General features: G+C 48.8%; 1 protein-coding gene across 4 annotated transcripts; it reads right to left on the reverse strand.

Annotated features, from left to right (window-relative positions):
- Nucleotides 1-2,559: 2,559 nt before the first annotated feature.
- On the reverse strand, nt 2,560-17,973 carry THNSL2 (threonine synthase like 2). 4 transcript variants are annotated; one of them, XM_032410504.1, is made up of 9 exons: nt 17,778-17,973; nt 15,851-16,085; nt 14,177-14,371; nt 13,600-13,752; nt 10,459-10,689; nt 7,376-7,524; nt 7,046-7,288; nt 4,587-4,738; nt 2,560-4,159 (listed from the first exon to the last, which is right to left on the reverse strand). In XM_032410504.1, exons 2-9 carry the CDS (start codon nt 16,071-16,073, stop codon nt 3,949-3,951), a joined length of 1,557 nt encoding a protein of 518 aa, XP_032266395.1. In that variant the 5' UTR covers nt 16,074-16,085; nt 17,778-17,973; the 3' UTR covers nt 2,560-3,948. The 4 variants fall into 4 exon arrangements, with proteins under 4 accessions (XP_032266395.1, XP_032266392.1, XP_032266391.1 ...); XM_032410501.1 differs by lacking the exon at nt 17,778-17,973 and having other exon boundaries at nt 7,163-7,288; nt 15,851-17,459; XM_032410500.1 differs by lacking the exons at nt 15,851-16,085; nt 17,778-17,973 and adding an exon at nt 14,769-15,786.
- Nucleotides 17,974-21,816: the final 3,843 nt, after the last annotated feature.

Genomic DNA, 21,816 nt, shown 5'->3' on the forward strand with positions numbered 1-21,816 from the left:
CTCCTCTCTAATTAGGCCATCTCCCCATCTAATCTTCAGATGACTGCAGGCCCTGATTTCAAGAGAACCCAGAGACCCTCTGGCCCAAAAAGTGCCTCTCCCAGGCTAGCACGATGTTTAAACTCACAGACGCTACACCCAGCCTCACATCTCTCCTCCACCACTCACTGGCAGGGGTAGCTTTCAGCAAGTGACTTAACCTCTCTGAGCTTCATTTCCTCCTCTTTAAAATGGAGATCCCAATAGTACTTTCTCATACAGTCCTCGTGAACATTAAAGAAGTCAATGTCTGGAAAGTGCTTCGCAAAGGGCTCAGCCGGTCATTGGTGCTCAAGAAAGGGCATCATTCCATCACCATCCTCATTGCAAATTAAGCAAAGCTTGTTAACAAGCTAGCAGAGCCACTGCTGACCAATCCGTGCCCTCGAGCCCCCAAGGGAGGCTGGGCGAGGGCCACTCCGACCCTGCACCCAGAGCAGTGCCAGGTCCTCCGGGAAGAGGCAGCGTTGCCGCAAGATAAGACTAATTGCAAAGCAATTAGTAAAAAATACAAGATAGCTTAAAAGTACTAAATTGTTCGGTGCAGACTATAATTGTGTTAATAAGAAGAACCATTTGTGTAGCATTTTAGCATTTACCTAGCACTTGGAAATACATTATCTCATGTAATCCTCAAAACAAACCAGCCAGGTAAGGACTGGCATTAGCCAACCAGGAACCGGAAGCTCACAAAGGTGAAATGGCTTGTGATCACGCGGCCAGTAAGTGGTGGACTCGGGAAGGACCGCTTCACCTCGTTCTAACTTTGTCTGGTGCCCATGGGATGCGTGTGTATGTGTGTAGGTGCATAGATGTGTGTGTGTGTGTGTGTGTGTAGACAGCCGGGCTGTGTGTATGTTTACGGAGTGGGTGCTTCTTCGGATTTTCCCTTCAGAATTGCCCTACTCCTCCACCGGCCCCCAAGATTCCCGGTGGCCAGGATATCCTGTAGTTCATGTTTCGCATCTATTTGTGCTGTGTTCAGTGGCTTTATTACGGTCCCTTCTTCCAGGTGTGGTGACCTCTCAGAGCTGGATAAGTCTCTGAACCATCCAGAGGGTGGGGATTTGGGGGACTCTTATGACCCCAGCACTGCCCCGAGGCCCTCAGAAATATGGCAGCAAAAGATAAGGAACCAGTGGCTCAGGCCAGCCCACAGTGCTTCCTGGGAGCCAAGGCCAGGGCCTGTTGGACCTGCAAAGCAGGGCTGCAGCAGTCCCCCGGCGGGCCTCTCAGACACAAAGCCATGCTCCCAAATCCATCCGTGAAGGGGAGAGTGGAGGAGGACCCAGAAGCAGGGCCACAGCCTGGGGAAGGATGGAAAGCAGCCGATCGCAGACCAGCTACGGAAGACACAGTGTGATAGAAACTGTCCATTGAACTTGAAGCCACAGTACCTGGGTTCAAGTCCCAGCCTCTCTGCAGCCTAGTGGTGCCACCCTAGCCAGGGGCCTCGGTTTCTTCATCTGCAAAATGCAGATAATAGCAATACCCCTGTCACAGGGGGCAGGATTCAATTAGTTACTTTGTAAAGCATTACCTGCACAGAGTAAGTTCGATCAGGCCCACCTGATGACTTCTGGGCACTTTTGCATGGGCCTCTTCCTCTCTAACAAATGTTAAAAATTCTATTGTACAAGTAGGCTGGTATAAAGATAAATAGAAGCCAAGCTGGATTGTATTCATTGTTTCTTTTGATTTTAAAAAAGAAATGAAAACATTTTCATAGGCCTCTAAATGTATCGTGACTCCTAAGCATCAGGCCTGTAGTGCCTAGTGGATAAACGGGCCCTGAGGCTCCATCCTGTTTGCTGGTGTAGATATTACAGTGTCTCCAAAACTGCCCAGGGCTTTGGCCACTGTCATTCCTTTAGGAATGTTCTATCCATCCTCCTGCGGATCCAGCATTCCTGCCCTTCCCCCTTTGTAATGAATGCCACACTTCCACGTCAAATTTTCCAGGAGGGGGGCACCCTCCAGCCTCTTCCTTCTCTCCCTGGGCACAGAGAGATGTGGGGCTGGCATGCTCCGCTGTGGGAATGACAGGCAGAGATCAACCTGGGTGACCAGCTCCTTCAGACCTCAGTGCACAGGAAGAGGGCTTTGGAGGCAGGATGCTTTCTCCGGGGGGCCCTCAGAATGGTAGCAACAGCATCTTCTAGTGGTCCCCAAACTCCCTCCATGCTGTGCCTGACTCACCTCTCTCACCTGTGTTCCAAAGGTTGCCCCCCCATCCAGAACATAAGGCTTGCGTTCACCTTTACATGTTTGTGTTGGTCTAAACACACCCCCCTCAATTCATACAGGATTTGAACCCAGTAATATAACTAAACCCGCACCTATCTGCAGTGCATTCACGTGTACCTGAAGCCAATGCTAAACTCTAGATCACTGCTGTCCATGGAAATGCAACACGAGCCACAAAGGCAAGCCCCATATATAACTTTAAACATCCTAGTAAAAGAAACAGATGGAATTAATTTTAATGGTATATTTTATTTAACCTAATACATCCAAATATTGTCTTTCCAACATGTGATCAATATAAAATTATTCCTGAGATATTGCAGATTTCTTTCATTCGAAGTCTTTGAAATCCAATATATATTTTACACTTACGGTATATTTCAATTAGAACGCTCAATTTTCATTGGAAATACTTATCTGTATTTAGACTTCATAAAATTTACAGCTGAAAACGCAGATTCAAATACCTGCATTTTTCCAACCATACTTAAAAGGTTTTTTTAATAACTGAATCAAGTAATAGTTTTGAAATTTAAATGTAAGTTAATTAAAATTTTTAAAAATTAAAAATTCAATTCTTTAGTTGTATTTCAACTAAAGCATTTCAAGTGCTCAGAGTCACATGTGGTTAGTAACTACTGAATTCGACAGCGCAAGGCTAGATTATGGAAACAGGAGGAACCATAAAGCATGCCCTCGTGAAAATAAAGTACACCTCATAATTGATAAACAAGAAATTATCACCTTAAACTCCCCAGCCAGGGTTTCCCAAATTAGAGCACACGGAAGACTTACTCAGGGAATTTGTAAGAACTGCAGATGATGTCCATCCCATACCCAGAGATTCACCTGTGAAGGTGGCCAGAAGTGTGCATTTTGAGGAGACCCAAGCGCCACACTTTGAGAACCATCACACAGTCATTGGGCAGATGGGGAATCACAGGCATGCTGGTTCCTGCTGGTTACGGAATGCACCAGACACTAAGCTCAGTTAGGACTGCCAAAGATGGGTCCACAAGACAAGCCACTGGAGTATGGGGAGGAAAGATCAATGTAGGTTTTTATCATTAGCCCTTCATTCATATTTTAGCATATGGTTTGTGTAGTTTATATATAATTTAGTATACACATGTCGGGAGAACAAATTTTAAAAATGTTTTGATTAATAGGGGCAAACCCAAAAGGTTTCAGCCCATTGTGTTAAACAGTGGTTCTTGTCTTCGAGAAGCTTTGAGACGGGGAGGTAATGTCTAATGTGGAGCGAATAAAACAGGGTAGAAGGGAATACACGCCTTAGGAAAGCTACCGTTGATGTTCTGCCAGAATCAGGAGCCCTTATTTCCATCTGGGCTCATGAGGGACAACTCCGCAGTAAACAATTTGCAGCGACCAAGACTCATCAAAGAAGGACAGTCTCCCAGAGGCAAAGGCAGGGTGGAAGGCACGGAGAGGGGAGAGGATGAGTTATATTTTCAGAGGAAAAGACAGTGTGACTTCTCCGGGGCAGCGTGGTTACGGAGGTACCTATGGAAATGCAGGCATTTGGACTTTATTTGGTGGTGCTGTGACACCGGCCCTGGGTTCACAGAACAGGGGACCCAGATACAAGAGCAACAGGGCAACTTGACTCAAGTCAAATCCAGCCTGGCTATTCCGGAGCATTCAGGACTGAGCCCTCTGCTGCCAGCTCAGGCCCTCAATGGTGTTCCGAAGCATCAGCGTCCAGTCGTCACCCTTCCGCATCGGGGTGCAGCGCGTCTCCTTGAACTCCAGGGCTAGGATGTCCTCAGGGGTCTCTGGGGTCAGCCCTGCAGCCAGGACAGCTTCTGGGAACTTGGCTGCAGAGGCGGGGGCCAGACAGCACCGGGGAAGGCTGTGGGGTGGGGCAGGTGGGAACAGGAGGGCGGCCGAGAGACCAGACGGACAGATGTGGAAAGGAGAAAGCGAGGAGGGAGGAGGAGAAGGAACAGGGGAGGAAGGGATAGGGTGGTGCACAGAGAAGAAAGGAAGAGAGAGAAAGAGGCAGATGTTGGGCACCTTGAACTTATCTCGACAATGACACTGCCAGGGAAACTGCTCCTCTTTGTGGGGGACCCAGCTCAACCACCATGTCTCAGTGGCCGCCCCCAGACAGCTATCACACACCCTCCTCCGGGACCACAGTTCTCAGGGCACAGCTCCACACAGCACCCGTCATGCTCAGGAAAGCCATTGGTGCAGATTCCTGTCTCCCCTGCTTGGGGAGGAAGAGGGCCCCCGAAAGCAAGTACCCCGGTGAGCCAGGCGCCCACGGCCCGTACCTGGGCTGCTGCCTGTTCATCTGCTGGTAATGGTAACTCACGGCCACGGCCGAGTGAGGGCACAGCAGGTACTCGTTCTCTTCCCAACAGTGACCCATGGTCCGGGTGATGGCTTCATCCGACACCGACTCAGACGTCACGGCCCCTGAAAGCTGACAGGTCCCAGGGTCAGAGGGGTGGGAATCAGGGTCGGGGAGGAACCCGTGGAAAGTGACCCAAAACTCACTACATAACAGAGGCAGGCAACACCAGACCCTCAGATGGAATCTTCAGACTAAGTCGCTCAACTTCAGCTCAGAGAAAAATCTGGCTCCCCGTGTTTCCCAGTTTTAAGTCGATTCCCTCAGCTTCGGGGAAGGATCCTTTGAGTTTCAGGTCAGTAAATTTAGTTAGGATTAGCTCATGATTTAGCAAGTTAGTATACAGTCTTGTTCAGCAAAAGGACAAAACACAGAAGGTTAAGGGCTTTCAAACATTCCTGGTGCCCTGTCGTTGGCACACCCCTTCCCTGTGGGGACAAGAATACCTTCCAGTGAGTTCCCACCCAGCCCAGGTCACACCTCCTCCAGGAAGCCTCCCCCCAACCCACAGAGGAAGATTCCCCACTGCCCCCTCAGTGTGGAGGGTTGATCTGATCATTTTCTGAAAATTTATTGCAGGCTATCGATGTGCCAATCACCCTGCATATACTTGCCTGCAGCAGAGACCACAGGGTGTCATAAACCATTTGTACAGCTACCTGTCCCCTTAGGGTTCACAGAAGACAGAGAATGTGTTTTCTCTCTCTTTATATCTCCAGCACCTAGCACAGTTCCCGGCTTACAGGAGATATATTGAATAAATGAATGAATGAACGAATGAGTGAGTGAGTGATGGCTGTTCCAGCAGATGGAAAGTCTTGTCCGTGTACAGCCAGGGAGAGAATGAAGCAGGGCGGGATCTGGTGTCTTTGTTCCTGGAGCACCTCATTTACGTGAGAAGGAACGGGGTATCAAAACAAACCATTAACTGAATATGTTGATCTTTGGTTGTGTTATGGTCTGAATGTTTGTGTCCCCCTCCCCCCGCTCAAATTCATATGTGAAAAACTTAATCCCAATGTGATGGTATCTGAAGGTGGGACTTTGGGGAGGTCATGAGGGTGGCGCCCTCGTGAACGGAATTAGTGTCTTTATAAGAAGAGGCCAGAGAGCTAGCTGCGTGTCTTTCCACCACGTGAGGCCATGACAACACATTGACTGCCTACCATTTCTATGGAAGTTGCTCCCACCAGAACCCAACCATGCTGGCACCCTGATCTCAGACTTCTGGCGTCCAGAACTATGAGAGACAGAGGTATGTGGTTTATAAGCCACCCAGTCTCTACTTTGTTATAGTAGCTCCAACTAAGGTTGCATCACAGGAAACACTGAAATGCCGCTCCGGTCTGCAACGGGTGGCTAAGCCCAGAGAACTGTGTCCAGTTCTAGGAGCAACCCTTTAAGACAGTCATTGACTAGGCGAAATTAGGTCATGTAAGGGACGGCTAAAGGAACCGGGAAGACTCAGCAGAGAAATGGAGATTCTCTTCCAATATGGGAATCACACTGCTCCCCAGCGCACAGGTTGGAAGGAGGAGATTCCAGCTCAACACACAGAACTTTGCAACGATGAGAGCTGGTGTGAGGTAGTGAGGTCCTGGTCACTGGACATATGGCCAGGATGACTTGGTGGGATGTGGTAGAGAAAATTAAAGGTGGACCATCACCAGGTTGCATTTAAATAAAAGCCATCGGGCACCTGGGTGGCTCAGTCAGTTAAGTGTCGGACTCTTGATTTTGGCTCAGGTCATGATCTCAGGATCGTGAGCTCGAGCCCTGTCTCAGGCTCCGTCCAGAGCGTGGAGCCTGCTTAAGATTTTCTCTCCCTCTGCCTCTGTTTCTCCCCCAACCCCATCCACTTGCACGTACAGAGCTCTCTCTCTCTCTCTCAAAAATAAAATAAAGTAAAATAAATAAATAAATAAATAAATAAATAAAATAAAAGCAGTCCTTCCTAGATTCCTACCACTCTGAAGAAATAAAATTTCTCCTTTCCTTTTTAAAAAGAAAAAAAACTCAAGAGGATAATGGTCTCTGTTCAAATTGGATGGGGAAAATAGCTGCCAATTGTTGCTACTGCTGAAAATCAACAATAATAATAAATAAAAATAATAATAGTTAATGTATCAAGCCCTATATTTCCAGGCATTGTACGAAGTGCTTCATGGGCATTATTTGACTTCAGTTTTCAACAGCAGTAGGCATTCTCATTAGCCCCACTCTACATATGAGGAAACTGAGGCACAGAGTTTAAGAAACGGGCCCAAGTTTTCATGGCTGGCTTGGAGCCAAGCCCTGTCTGACTCTAAATCAATGCTCTCTACTGCGTCTCCTCATTCAATAAATTAATCCATAGAAAGTGACTGCAAAGGTGCCCACCTCATAGCAGGTGCTCAAGAAACAGGTGCCCTCTTCCCGTAACCAGATTTCCAAACCCAAGTTGGGTTTCATGGCTGCGCCCTTTGCTGTCTCCGTGGTGCATGAGTGGTGACTGACCTTGCTGTGCAGTTCCTTGGGTAGACTCGTGCTTTGGGTCCTTTCAAACTGCTCCATGAGGGCTCTTGTCCCCTGGCTGTCAGAGGCCAACAGCAGCCAGAAGATCCTCTCCATGTTGTAGGGCACCTGGGCAGGAAGGCAGGGTGCCAGGGGCCACACTGATCTCAGCCCTTGCCCATCCCCACCAGGCGCCCACTTTCCCACAGGTCCTACCTGAATGTCCATAGCTGATGCCAAGGTTGGTTCGACAGCCTTGGACAGAGAGAAGTCTCCCCGCTGCACAGTCCTGTGGATGATGTCATTACGGTTCACTGCCACGACCAGGCGGATGGGCAGGCCCATCTTCTGAGCAATGCACCCAGCTTAAGACAAGAGAGGAGAACAAAGGTTTCTCAGACATGACACCCAAAGTACAAGAAATAAAAGGAAATTTAGATAAACTGGACTTCATAAAAATTAAGAAACTTTGGTGCTTTTGAAGATGCTGAAGATTTGTGCTTCAAAGGGCACGATCAAGAAAACGAAAAGGCAGCTCACAGAATGGGAAAAAATATTTGCAGATTGTATATCTGATAAAGGACTCGCATACAGAATATGTAAATAACTCTTCAAACTCAACAATAAAAATACGAATGGTCCAATTTAAAAGTGGGCAAAAGACTTGGAAAAACATTTCTCTAGAAGATATACACATGGCCAGTGAGAACATAAAAGATACTCAACATCAGGAAAATAGAAACCAAAGTCACAGTGACATACCACTGCATGTCCATTAGGATGGCTAGAATCAAAGTGTTGGTGGGAACTGCACAGCAAGGTCAGTCACCACTCATGCACCACGGACGACGCAGGCTCATTTGAAACCCCCAGTGCAGCTGCTTTGGAAAAGTCTGACAGTTCCTCAAAAAGTTAAGCATAGACTTACCATGTGACCCAGAAATTCTACTCGTAGGTGTATATACTCGAAAAATGAAAATACCGGTCCACACAAAAACTTAGACACCAATGTTTACAGCAGCATTGTTCATAATAGTTACAAAATCGAAGCAATCCAAATGTCTAATAACTGATAAATGGATAAACAAAATGTGGTATATGCTTACAATGGAATATTATTCAGCCATAGAAAGAACGAAGTACTGATACATGCTACAAATATCGGTGAAACTTGAAAACATATTAAGTGAAAGAAGCTAGACACAAAAGGTTACATATTGTATGATTTTATTTATATAAAATGTCCAGAATAGACAAATCGATAGAGACAAAATAGATCAGTGGTTGCCTAGAGCTGGGGAGATGAGGGGAAATGGGGAGTCACTGCTAAAGGGAACAGGGTTTCTTTCCCACATGATAAAATGTTCTGAAATTGACTGTGGGGGTGGTTGCACAAATCTGCACATATACTAAAAACTATTCAGTTGTATCCTTTAAACAGGTGAATTGTATAGTATGTGAATCGTATAACAAGCTGTCACACACACACACACACACACACAAAACAGGAAAGAAGAGATGTTACTGTTCCCTGATATTCTTCTCCACCTCCACGTTTCTCCCTCCTTCCCTTCCTCCCTCCCTCCCTTCCTCCCTCCCTCTCTCCCTCTCTCTCTCTCCCTCTGTCTCTCTCTCTCTCACACACACACACACACACACACACCAGGCACACATGCTCGCTACCACTTGCAGAAGAGAAAATGAAGGTTCTGGGAAGTTGAAATGACCCACCCCGAGCCTGCTGAGTGGCACATGCTCTTGACCCCCACTCAGCCTCCTAGAAGCAGCGTCTGTGGACACCCCGCCCCTCCTAGAGAGGCCCCTGGGTGGGGGGGAACAGAGCTGTGCCCTCTACCCTCCCAGCCACCAGTTCCTGTCTGCATGGAACAAACAAGGAATTCCTCACCCTGGGAGAGGGTTTTACATACTTCCACGAATGGTTCCTCTCTGGTGGGTCGTTAAGAGGAGTTAGGGATCACCACACCTCACCTCGAATTTTGCAAAGCACTTTCACATTCTTATTTTCACTTGATCCCCATGTAAACATCGTGCAGAGGAGAAATGGATGCTCAAAAGGGCCCAGGAGCTTAAATTTACACGGCTAGTTCCTGATGGAGCAGAGATCGATAGGAGCACTCTCTGCAAACGTTCGTTTTGTGCCAGCCACTGTGGGGGGCACTGGGACACGTGCAGGCGGCACCATTCACGGGAGGCTGATGCAAACGGGGAGTGCTGTGGGGCCCCCCGCCCCCATCCCCCCGTGGATGGTGAAGACCTCTGAGCTATCCTTCCCTAATCGCCAGCCCCGCTCTTCCCATCCCCGTGGGAGTGGAAGAAGTCAGGCAGCCTCCGGACCACTGAGATGCTTTCTCGGTCTCGCCGAAGCCATCCTTGGCGCCCATCAGAAGCAAAGCCACGGACAGAGCCATCAGAAACAGCCGTGCCTGTGAGGAGGCAGCCTCGCAAGCTCACGAGGACGCAGGCTCTGGAGCCAGCCCGCCGGGGTGGTCATCCTGGCTCTGCCACCGACCGCGGGGGCAAGCTGGCCAACTTCTCTGTGCCCCCACTTCCTCATCGTGACATGGAGACAACAGTACCGTCCTCACAGGCACGCGTGAGCATTAAATAAGGTGATAAGTGAAAAGCACTTAGATGGGCGCCTGATGCACAGCAAGTGCGGGATACATGTTTATTATTATTCTAGAAGGCGATTTTAAGGCCACGCAGCGGCACAGCACTGCATCTTCACGAAGTTCATACACACGCGTGAAGGATCTTACTTGCACTTCACAGGAGCCCTGAAAGATAGGATAAGCTATCCAATATTGTTTTTACAGCTGAGCAGCCGGTCTAAGGGACTGCCCCAGGGCCACTCAGCTGGGGCCAGAACCTGAAGTCCAGACATCTTTCCCCCTGACACGGTCTCTGGGTAGTGACTCTAGGGGTGGGAACGTGTTGTGCCGGTTGCCCTCATAGCAGGCAGCTGGCTGAGGCTGGGAGCAAAGTCAGCCTCTCTGAAGCGGGTGATGGCAGGCCTCACAGCGGCTGAACCGTGACCGGATCTCTCCCCAGCCCCCTGAGGGGGGGAGCCCATCCTGCCCCCCTGCAGCAAGAGGCCGGGCGGTCCTCCCAGGGAGTGACCGGGACGTTTGCTGGGGCCGTCTTCTGCCTGGGTGCCTGTCACCTTCAGAGCAGGGACTCCAACTTTCTCCTCACAGTTGCAGCCCAAGGGCAGCTGGGAGGACGAGGGCCACAGGGATTTTTCCAGAAAGCCCATTTCTGCCCAGGGGTCTCCTTACCTGCAAGGTTACCGGCAGCCCCTGTTGGCACAACCACCTCCACAGGGGGCAGGGGGTGCGTGTCTAAGGATGGCGCACACTGGAAGTAAGCGAAGAAGTGGTGGGCCATTTGCACGAGGACCCGGGACCAGTTGATGGAATTCAGACTCATCAGATTGTGCTTCTTGACAAAAGCCACGTCAGCAAACACGGCCTTGATTGGCTCATCAAGCTCGTCGCTGTTGCCTTCCACTGTCAGGGGAGATGGGGGGAGGGGAGCTATCAGGAGCACGAAGAACCCCCAGGTGGTCGGCATTTGCCTGGCACAAGGCTCTCGCACACTGGGCCCATCCAGCCGGGACCTTCACTAGGCCCTGGTGTCTGCTCTCCCATGTCCTGGCCTGGCTTTCTAGACTCGAAATTAAGCAACTCAAGAAAAGAAACCATGTCTCATATTCTTGTGGTCATACTTCCAACGTTTCTACCATTGTATAAAATTAGACATAAATTATCAACCTGCTGGGAGGTTGGGAAAAGGCTTCCTCTTTGGAGTCCGTGCCCACCTGCCCCACTCTCCAAGAACAAGGAGAGATGGTTTAGGAGGCTATGCGGTGGTAAGAGGCTGATCCTTTCTTCACTCCACGGTCCTCTACCAGGACGTGGGGGTAAAGAGTCTCTGTTCTCATATGCTCTGCCCCTCTCTCAGTTAGATCACAGAGAGGCATTCTGCTCTCTGCTCCCACGTGGTAGGTAAGCTGGCATGGACTTTCCTCCCTGAGCTGGGTGTGGGCACAGTTTAATTTATGGATGAATTACTGGGTAAATTTATGGGTGAGTTGGCTACTAGTCCAAGTTGCACTCCTCAATCCAGCCCAACTAGCAATCAAGCCAATATTGATCTCTTATCTGAAACCTGGGTCTATTTCTCCACCGGATCCAAACTTGAAGGAGAGGGGTAAGATTTACTGTAGGAAGTGCCAGAGTCGGCACCAAGGTTCTCATCCATTCTACCCTTCTCACTGTAGAGCAGCAATGAGGCCACGGCACTGACTCTAGATCCACACAGCAGCGGGATGTTTGCTGGGGTTCCAGGAAAAAATTTACTGCTCTTAAGATGGAGCCACAGGAAGAGAGACTTAGTTACCTTAAGTAAGCATCATATGCCATGAGAGAAATGAGCCTTAGGATGGGGAAGGCAGAGGAGAGAATGCCAAGAACCTGGGTCTCTGCTGAGGGACTGCTGAGTCACTGAATCAACTATTCAGGAACCCCATCCCACCTCTAGACTTCCAGTTATATAAGCTGGAAAATATTCTTATTCAGACTGGTCAGAGTTAGATTTTCTGTTACTTCCAGCCAAAAATATCCCAAATAATGTATAACCAGCACTTGTTGATTACTCTGTGCAAGAAGAACCAAGTATAAAACATATATGGAAATTAATGACTTTAAAAAACATCAGTGTCCAACACACAACAATCCAGGTGGCCCATCCCTACTCCCTGAGCTCCCTGGTCTAAGGGAAAAGACATGTCCACTCTTAGCTCTGGAACAAACACACATCCTCCTAGAAACCAAACCAGAAGATTCCAGAATAAAAGGAAGGACCTGAACAGTGCTATTTAGAAACAAAAATTAATTTCTTTAAAGTCCGCTGTCTTATTTTCTTGAAGCTCAGAACGTGGATAAAACAGAAATGCCCCTTGGGCTCCAGCAAGAAGACATTCATAACATGTTGCACTCATCACCATCCACATCTCTAGCTCTACTACTATTTTACAAATGGGCACCGTTCTCCACTCCGTGGTCAGGAACCGAGCTTACACACAAGCCCTTAGGTAAAAGCCTTCCAATATCTGGTATAAGGCAAGAAGGGAGAAGGTGGCAGAACAGATGTAAGAAATGTTATTCTCTGCTTCGATTCTAGGCAAAGAAAGTCCTGGATCCATAACTAGCAATTTTAGTGCTTAGAGTATAATAGGGACCCTCAGGAGCCCAGATATCATACATCAAAATTTTGCAACGAGTGCAGGAAAATGCAGCCAAATATAGGCAACCGCCAACGCTAACGTGTAAGATTTCCCAACACCTGCATTAGCTAAACCCAGAATTTTCACTGAAATGTGTAGGTGCTTGTTAAAGAGTAGAAGGGGGTTTTGCTTACTTTTGAACCAATGGACGAAGAATCTTCCTGCTACCGCCATGGGTAAGGTTTGTTTGCACTATGCTTTTTGCTCCTCGACAAAACCAGTGTTCTATGAAAACATCCTCTGTGGGATTATATACCAGGAGGCCAGGCGATTTGTAGGAGGAATGTCTTCTGCTACCAACATTGCTCTCCTGCTAAGTGAGTGACCAAACCAAGCCAGGCCTCCCAGACAGCTTTCCTAAGGCCATAGTGTATAAAACCTCACCAAGACCCCCTACTCCTCATATCCCTACCCTTACTTCAGGGCTACCTGGGGTCTAGCTAGGTGTGAAAAGTGGAAATAAGAGTTTACGGCTCCATTCAAACTCACTCTGCCCTTCTAGAGTCTCGATTTCCATCGAATAGATGCCCTGACATTAAAGGAGATCGTTTTTGCTTTTCTGCAAGTACAAAATGCCAAAATTCATGATGTGGCTCAGGAAGAGGGGTCTCCAGCAGTGGGTACTACTGAGTAATTTCCTAGACCTGCTAACCAAATGCACGACTTAGTTGTTTCTACACCATAAGGGAGGGCCTGAGCTGTTAACATGTAAGGATACACTCTTTTAAAATATTTAACATTTTTGTGGCCTCTAAAGTTCAGTGCACTGAAACAAAACCCAGGTCACTTGGCTTGGGCTATGGGTCTGGGGCTGCCTTTATATATGGCACCAGTAGGTTGAACCTACACAGAGGTGGCATTCTTTGGGGTTTGGTGTTGGGTTATACTGTCAGTAATGGTTTATGCACTTGTCACCTCCAATAGCTTATGAAACTGTGTTGCCAAGAGCTTGCCCAAAGCTGGGCAAGGCATATACCAACCTCACGATTTATGAGGGAAGGGAAGGACAGAGAAAAAGTAGGAGCAAGGGTGGTCAACTAATCAATTGACCAGCTGTATTCCAGCCCATCTCCCAAAACAGACGCACTCAAGGCGGCCATGCTTTCCCTGGAGCCTCCATCCCAGCACTCACCTCCAAACACATGGACGTTCTCCCTCACCACCGTGGTCATCTGGAGCTCTTGGATCTTCGTGCAGTGACCCTGGGGCAGCAGAACGATGATGTCCACGTTCTTCGCTCCTTGAACACTCTCAATGGCAGCACTTCCTGTGTCCCCAGATGTTCCTGGACAGGAAGAAAAAATAACCCTCCCCTTTACAACAAGGAGACAGAAAAGGAAAGAAATGGTCCCTAAAGCATTGCTGCACAGAAGGCAATGTCTACTTCAAACACCTGAAGAGACGGAACCTCGTACTTAACCTGGGGTCCATTAACCTCCTAGAGATCCAGGGACAGAAATCAGGGCATCTGTGAACTTGGTACCATACAATCTTACATATTTTGTGTACTTAAAATATTCTTCTGAGAAGGTTCTGTAGCCTCCGCCAAACTGTCCAAGGGTCCACGGCTCAGGAAAAGGTGACGAACCCTGCTCTAGAAGAACCAGTCACACACACTCCTTGAGACATGCATGCGGAGCATCCCGTGGGCAGATACTGGCACGTCAGGGCACCTACGGGGCTCCGGCCCTCACGCACACGATGCACACCTACAACCACAGTGACGTGCTTCTTCTCCTTCTCCAGGAAGTACTGCAGGAACTGAGCTGTGCAGCACAGGGACAGGTCCTTAAACGCGTACGTGGCCCCATGCCACAGCTCCAACACGTTCAGCCCATTCCTGAGCCTGGACAGATGGACCACCTCTCTGTGGCGGAATCTGCGGAAGGCTCGGTCGATCAGATCTGTGTGGGGAGAGGGGTGGGACAGTGGGGGAAGGGCATTAGCTCTGCCTCAGGCTCTCTCCCCCCTCCACTCCCCTGCACCCCTGTTTCTTTACGCTTTTTTTTTTTTAAAGAATTTATTTATTTATTTATTTGACAGAGAGAGACACAGTGAGAGAAGGAACACAAGCAGGGGGAGTGGGAGAGGGAGAAGCAGGCTTCCTGCGGGGCAGGGAGCCCGATGTGGGGCTCGATCCCAGGACCCTGGGATCATGACCTGCGCCGAAGGCAGACGCTTAACGACTGAGTCACCCAGGCGCCCTCTTTATGCTTTTGAGTGTGAAGTTTCTCTCTCCTGCTACCAGATAAGAGACCAGAAATGTTTACCCCAAAGGAGACTATCTATGAATAAAATTACTTAATCCTAAGAAGAAGTCTGCAAAGACATGAACCACACTGTTCATGGATTCCTCAGAGTGATGCCCCCCAGAGAAGAGAAAGAGTATAAGACTTCCATTTTTTACTTTATAAACTTCATCATTTGGATGTCTTGCGTGCATGTATGCCAGTCAAGTTTCAACTCAACAGTTGTGCAACAAACAAATCAATGTCTCATCTCTTCCCGTGTTCCCTCCTAAAGCCCAGACGTGGTTTGTTTTTGCTATACTAAATTTCACACCTGTGATACCAGAGATGGTTCACATATAATCCTACCTAAGGCAGGTCCACCATAGGTAGTGCTTCTCAAACTTTAATTGACAAACCAATCACCTGGGATCTTAAAATGCCGATTCTCGTTCAGTAGGCCTGAGGAAGGCAGAGAATTCTAATAAATGCCCAGGTGATGCCAACAGGGCCGTCAGCCCACATTCTAGAGCAGTCCTCTTCTTCCCAGCCCTAAACTCCCACCATGACGTCGTGGATTAGTTCACATGTCGGGCCCATGGACCAGCGGCACTAGAATTATCTGGATGCTTGGTAGGAATGCAGAATTCTCAGGCCCCACCCCAGACCTACTGAATCAGAATCTGCATTTTAACAGGATCCCCAGGGAAATCGATGGGCACATTCCAGTTTGAGAGGAGCTGGTCCAGGACACTCTCCAAGTCCCTTCTGAAATTACCATTCAAGGAAACAAAACAGTAATCTGAGGGTCCAGGTGTTTTATATACATACAGGTAGGAAATATCCCAACATTCAAGCATCTCAGGATGTTGGTGAAGTCTCTAGTCTTAAAGAGATTTTTGAAAAATAAACTAAAGGAAAAACATTCTCTGCAGATCACCATGGCATTCATCCCATTGGAGATGGAAGGTGGAATGGATAAACTCTTTGGGGATATTTCCATTTCTGGGATTCTAGAATCTGGGGGAAAACGCCAACGTTTGAGAAATAGGACTAGAAACCTCCTAGGGGTTAAGTGACGGATTCGCAGCTCTGTGGGGGGCTGGACTGGCAGGGGAATGAGGTGGGAGAGTAGGGAGGCTGGGGGATGCTCACCGTTTAAGACATCTCTTGGAATGAGCTCAGGACCAATGAAGAGGGCGCACAGCTCCTTAACCAGGCTGGGGTAGGAGAGCGTACTCCAGTGACGCAGGGTCTCTATGCCCAGCTGTGGGAGCTCCTCAGGCATAAAGAGACCTCCATCGGGAGCATAGCCAGAGAAGAGGGCCCCCTCAAAGTCGACCCGTGGGGCCATCCCCCGAGTGCTGATGTACCACATGATCCTGGTAGCCTGCAGAGGCAACGGTCCCAGAGGCACCTGATCTCCAAGCTCAGTACCCCACAGGAGGAAGCTGAAGTGTACACAGCACCCTCAGCTAGCCCTTGGATCACCACTCACGGGGGTAAGCATCCCAGCCTGAGAGACTGGAGCCCTGTCGAGTCTCACGCCAGCTTCATTTGGGACTGTCCAGATCATGACCTCCCCAGTCAAAATGAGGCAAATTCACTGACCTTGGGAGAGGGGGTATCAAGTCATTTCAGGAAAGGAGAAAGTTTGGTCCTCACGGTCAAGGAGTAAGGGAACTGGGAACAGATCATAGCAATAAGGCAACCGCCATTTTGATAGCCCTCTTGATAAGGAGAAGACCACCACAGTTGGTTGTACACCCTTTTGAGAGATATCTGGGTCCACTTCTGCTCAAAAAGTAACCACCGTCAATGGTTGTCTATAACCTAGTGGTTCCTCACTTTGGTAGTTTGTTGGAATCAACTTGGGAGCTTTAAAAAAAGTATTCCTATCTGGGGCCTTCCCTGGATCAATGAGATTAGAACCTCTATATGAGAGGCTCCATGGGTGGAGCTGTTGTGCAGCCAGGGGTAAGAATACAGTAACCAACTTGTCCCACTTTGCCCAAGACCTTCCCAGTTTTAAAACTGAAAGTCCCATGTCCCAAGAAACCCCTCAGTGCCAGACAAACTAGAACGGTTTGGTCATCCTAGTTGAGATCCAGTGCCCTACCTCTCAGCCTAATCCCGGAATCGTTAGAAGTGCTGGGAAGCTACCCTTAAGACTGTCTAGCCAAGGCTAACTGGCCCTGTGCGGACTCAGGACTCCGATGGGGGTTGTGGGGAGGAGCATCCAAGAGCGCCCAAGGCCTAACTGTGGTCACAATGCCGCCTCAGTTAGGTTCCCAGGAGCCAGGTGCCAGGTCGAGGAGCTGAGCTTGAGCTCTGAATACCGTTCTCTGGATCCAGGTGGTAAATCCAGGAGCTCTGGTTTTAAAGCCCCAAGGCCAGGAAACATTTCAGAAAGGGCCGGCTGGTAAAGAAATCTTCTGACAAAAGGTGGGGCAGGGCAGGGACTTGGACCCGAGGAGCTGAGCCCCTGGCCACTGATCGCAGGCAGATCGCAGGCAGACCCTGGGGGGGGGGGGGGGGGGCGGAGGCCCCAGCAGGCTCAAATAGGCCTCTGCCTCTCTAGGGCCACCGGGGACCAGTCCTCCCGCTAACCAGGCCCCGGGTCAGGGAAGGAGGTTTTGATAAGGCCTGCAGGAGAAGGCACAGTCCCAGCCTCTGAAAACACGGTACTGCAGAAACCCTACAGAAGGTGCAAAGCCTCGGAAACCCAGCTTCCTCCGAGTCCGAGCCGAGCGCCGCAGCTAGAGGTTACAGAAGGGGCCGGGAGGCCGACACAGCCGAGCGGAAGCCAACCGCGAGAAGTTCAAGAGCGCAGATAAACCGCTACGGACGCCGCCCCCCCCCCCCCGGGAGGGCTCCGCGATCGCCGGAAGCGCAGGCGGGCAGGGGCCCCCGCGGCGCCTGTGTGCGTGGAGCCCGGCCGCGGGGGCGCCGGCTCGCGTGGGGCGGTCGCCGCGGCGAGCGAGCGGCGCCACCCCCCCACCCACCTACCCCCTCCCGGGGATCGGCTGGCCTGGGCCCGAGGGGCCGGAGGGGCTGCCCGGGCCGGGCGGGGGCCGGTTACCGGGTCCGCGGCGCGGGCGGTGCGCGCTGGCCTGGGCGGCAGGGTCAGGCTTCCGCCGGGAGAGGGCGAAGGGCCGCGGGGGGGTGAGGCCGAGCGCGGAAGGCAGCGGCGCGGGAAGAGGTGCAGGAGGGCGCCGGAGGGAAGGCCAGTGCGAGCGCAGCCCTGTAGCCTCACTTGGCGTGTTTTAAGGCACCTGGCAAATCACTGACAGTCAGTCTCCCAATCTTCACTGCCGCCCTGGAACCTTATTTTTTTCCGATTAGAAGGCAGGACAAGATGGAAAGAAGAACCCCTTTTCTTTGGGCTTCATGCTTCTCACCTGCAAAATCAGACGTCTGGACAAACTCCTTGTTCCTCCGACTAGGGCTAGTACATCAGGAATTCGGAATCCACAGGGATACATGGCATTGTTTTAGCTCAACAGTTCTTTGTAGGAAAACACTTTTTATTTTATTTTTTTTTTTTTAAAGATTTTTTATTTATTTATTTGAGAGAGAGAGAATGAGAGAGAGCAAGCACATGAGAGGGGGGAGGGTCAGAGGGAGAAGCAGACTCCCTGCCGAGCAGGGAGCCCGATGCGAGACTCGATCCAGGGACTCCAGGATCATGACCTGAGCCGAAGGCAGTCGCTTAACCAACTGAGCCACCCAGGCGCCCGGAAAACACTTTTTATTAAGTACAGAACTATTCTAGAGTAAAAATCCTCCCCAGTTTATTTATTTATTTTTAAAGAAGCAAGACACTTGAAAAAATGTTCTCCAGACATGGCAAATGCCCCTGGATTCACATTCATCCTCCCGGGTCCCACCTCACTTAGGAGGCAAAGTTTGAGGAGCTGGACGGATGTCAGCTAAGGGTTAGTCTGTTCCTCTGTGCTGGGCCTGGTCCCTGTAGCTGGGCCTCATGGGGACAGAGAATGTGGATGACTGCCCTCCTCCTTTCTTCCTCCTGTTTATGACATCCTCCTAAACCTGTGGTCTCTGCTTATTCAAGTTACCTCTCTCCAGACTTCGGCCCACATGTGCTCATTGGACATATCCACCCAAGTCCACATACCTACCATTGACTGACTCGAGTCTGGATGGATCTCAGATTCCAGAAAGAGAGAGTCTGACTGGTCACTGTTCCGCCAGCGGACTGTCATGGTGGACTTCACACAGAGGCCAGGGAGCCATTCCCAGAGAGGGATCCAGGCCAGGCAGGACCCCCAAAGGGTATCCACTCCTTGTATCCCGTATACTTTGTCACTCAAAGGCCGGAGAAGCTGAGGCACTTGGCAAAAATGCCCTAAGACGCGGTCGTATATGTTACAATGCTCATGACCAACCAGGATGGTATCTCAAAAACCCCACAAGGACAAAAGTACCTTCCACGGAGTTCTCCCCTCAGGCCCCTTGCCAGACTTACAGAGGCCTCAGGACTTTTTCATTTCTGACTCCCTCAGAAAGGAGAGGAGCAAAAGGCTCGGAGAAGAAGAGGTTTAATTTGTTAGGAATCCCCGCCCAAGACATTCAGAACAATGCGGCTCTGAAAAATAAAAACTTCTGCACGGCCGGCCTATGAGGGGGACAGAATTCGGAGTGCCGAGCAGGAATAGTAGGCATGTGGAGTTCCCTGAGACTTTTACACTGGACCAACGTTGAGTTTTTATAAGATTAAAAATTGCTTTTATGTATTTATTTTGCTTTTTGACCTTAGGGGTTAGAGTGCTTAGCTGTCTGTGGCTTTGAAGCCAAGGATCTTCAAAGCAGAGCCCCAGGGCCCCTTGCAGTGCTCTCTCTTCCATGTGTCCCTACAAAGCCCTCTAAGGGAGGCAGAATACAAGACTGTGCGCACAGAGGATCCCCCTGCAGTGGGATGTAGGAGCTAGGGGCCAGAGCCCTCTGTAAAGATTCGAGAGCACACAGGGCCCAGGCTGCCAGAGGAGCATGTGACCTGCTGGAAGCCCGCCAGCCATTTGTGGAGGCCACAGGCCGGCGCTCAGGCTTTTTCTGGAGTTCTGGTGGGGCAAAGGAGCAAGGCAAAGGGGAGAAAAGATGGCATTCAGAGACAGGACACGCCTGGTCTCTCTGAGCATTTTGACTTCCTAAACTGATAATCCATTGTTTTACTTAATGTGTGTGGTGGTTGTTTGAGGAGATGGGGTGGTATTTAAGCTCACATACTCTGAATCACCCTCATTACTCTGAGTTCCTGACTCTGTAACTAAGGGTTTCAAATAATTAGTCTCAAATTATCAAGAAAAAACTGACTAGTATCATTCCAACTACCTTTCTTTTTTTCAGAAACAGGTTGATCCTAAAATTTATATGGAAATGCAAGGGACTCAGAATAACCAAAACAATCTTGACAAGAAATTACAAGTGGAAGACTTACACTTCCTGAGTTTAAAACCTAGTTCAAAGCTGTAGTAGTCAGGACAGTGTGGTGCTGATATCAGAATAAACACACAGATCCGTGGAATAGAATTGATAGTCCAGAAATAAACCCATGCATGTATGGTCAATTGATTTTTAACAAGGGTGCCAAGATTCTTCAATGGGGAAAGAATAGTCCCTAAGCAAATGATGATGAGATAACTAGATATCTACATGCAAATGAGTGAATATGGACCCCTATGTCACACCATATGCAAAATTTACCTCTAAATGGACCAAAGATGTAAATGTAAGAACTAAAACTATAAAACTCTTAGAAGAAAATAATGGAAATCTTCATGACCTTGGATTAGGCAATGTTTTCTTAGATATGGCACCAAAATCAAATGCAACAAAAGAAAAAATAGACAAATTGGGCTTCATAAAAAATTAAAGCTTTTGTTCATCAGAGGAAACTATTAAGCAAGTGAAAAGACAATCTATAGGATAGGAGAACATAGGGGCGCCCGGGTGGCTCAGTTGGTTAAGCGTCTGACTCTTGGTTTCGGCTCAGGTCTTGAGTTCAGAGTTGTGGGATCCAGCCCCACATGGGCTCAGCATGGAATCTGCTTGAGATTCTTACCCTCTTCCTCTCCTTCCCCCTCTGCTCCTCCCCCCGCTCATGCATGCATGCATGTTCTCTCGCTAAACTAACTAACTAACTAAATAAATAAATAAAATCTTTAAAAAAAAAGAATAGGAGAACAGATTTGCAAATCATAAATCTGATAAGAGTCAAGTATCCAGCATATATAAGAAGCTCCTACAACTCAATAATAAAAAGACAACATAATTTAAAAATGGGCAAAGGGGGCGCCTGGGTGGCTCAGTTGGTTGGGCGACTGCCTTCGGCTCAGGTCATGATCCTGGAGTCCCTGGATCGAGTCCCGCATCGGGCTCCCTGCTCAGCGGGGAGTCTGCTTCTCCCTCTGACCCTCCCCCCTCTCATGTACTCGCTCTCTCTCATTCTCTCTCTCTCAAATAAATAAATAAAATCTTAAAATAAATAAATAAATAAAAATAAAAATAAAAATGGGCAAAGGACTTAAACAGACATCTCTCCAAAGAAGAGCTACGAATGGCCAGCAAGCACATAAAAAGATACTCAACATCATTAGCCATTAGGGAAATGCACATCAAAACCAGTATGAGATACCACTTCATACCTACTGGGATGGCTGACATCAGAAAGATTCTGTTGGTGAAGATGTGGAATGATTGGAACCCTCATACACACACGAGACCCATTGCTGGTGGGAATGTAAACTGGAATATCCACTTTGGAAAACAATTTGGCACTTCCTCAGAATGTTAAAAAGTTACCAGATGATTCAGCAATTCCATTCCTTGGTGCATGCCCAAGAGAATCGAAAACATATCTTCCTACAAAATCTTGAACATAAATGTTCATAGCAGCCTTATTCATAATAGCCCCAAAATGGAAATAACCCAAATGTTCACCATGTGATTAATGGATAAACCAAATGTGGTATATCCATACAGTGGAATATTATTCGGCCATCAAAGAAATACTATAGCATGGATGAATGTACTATGGCATGGATGAAACTTGGAAACATTCTGCTAACTGAAAGAAGTCAGACACAAAAGGCCACGTCTTG

The sequence above is a fragment of the Phoca vitulina genome, unplaced genomic scaffold, assembly GCF_004348235.1.
Source record: "Phoca vitulina isolate PV1807 unplaced genomic scaffold, GSC_HSeal_1.0 scaffold12, whole genome shotgun sequence".
Taxonomy (NCBI): Eukaryota; Metazoa; Chordata; class Mammalia; order Carnivora; family Phocidae; genus Phoca; species Phoca vitulina.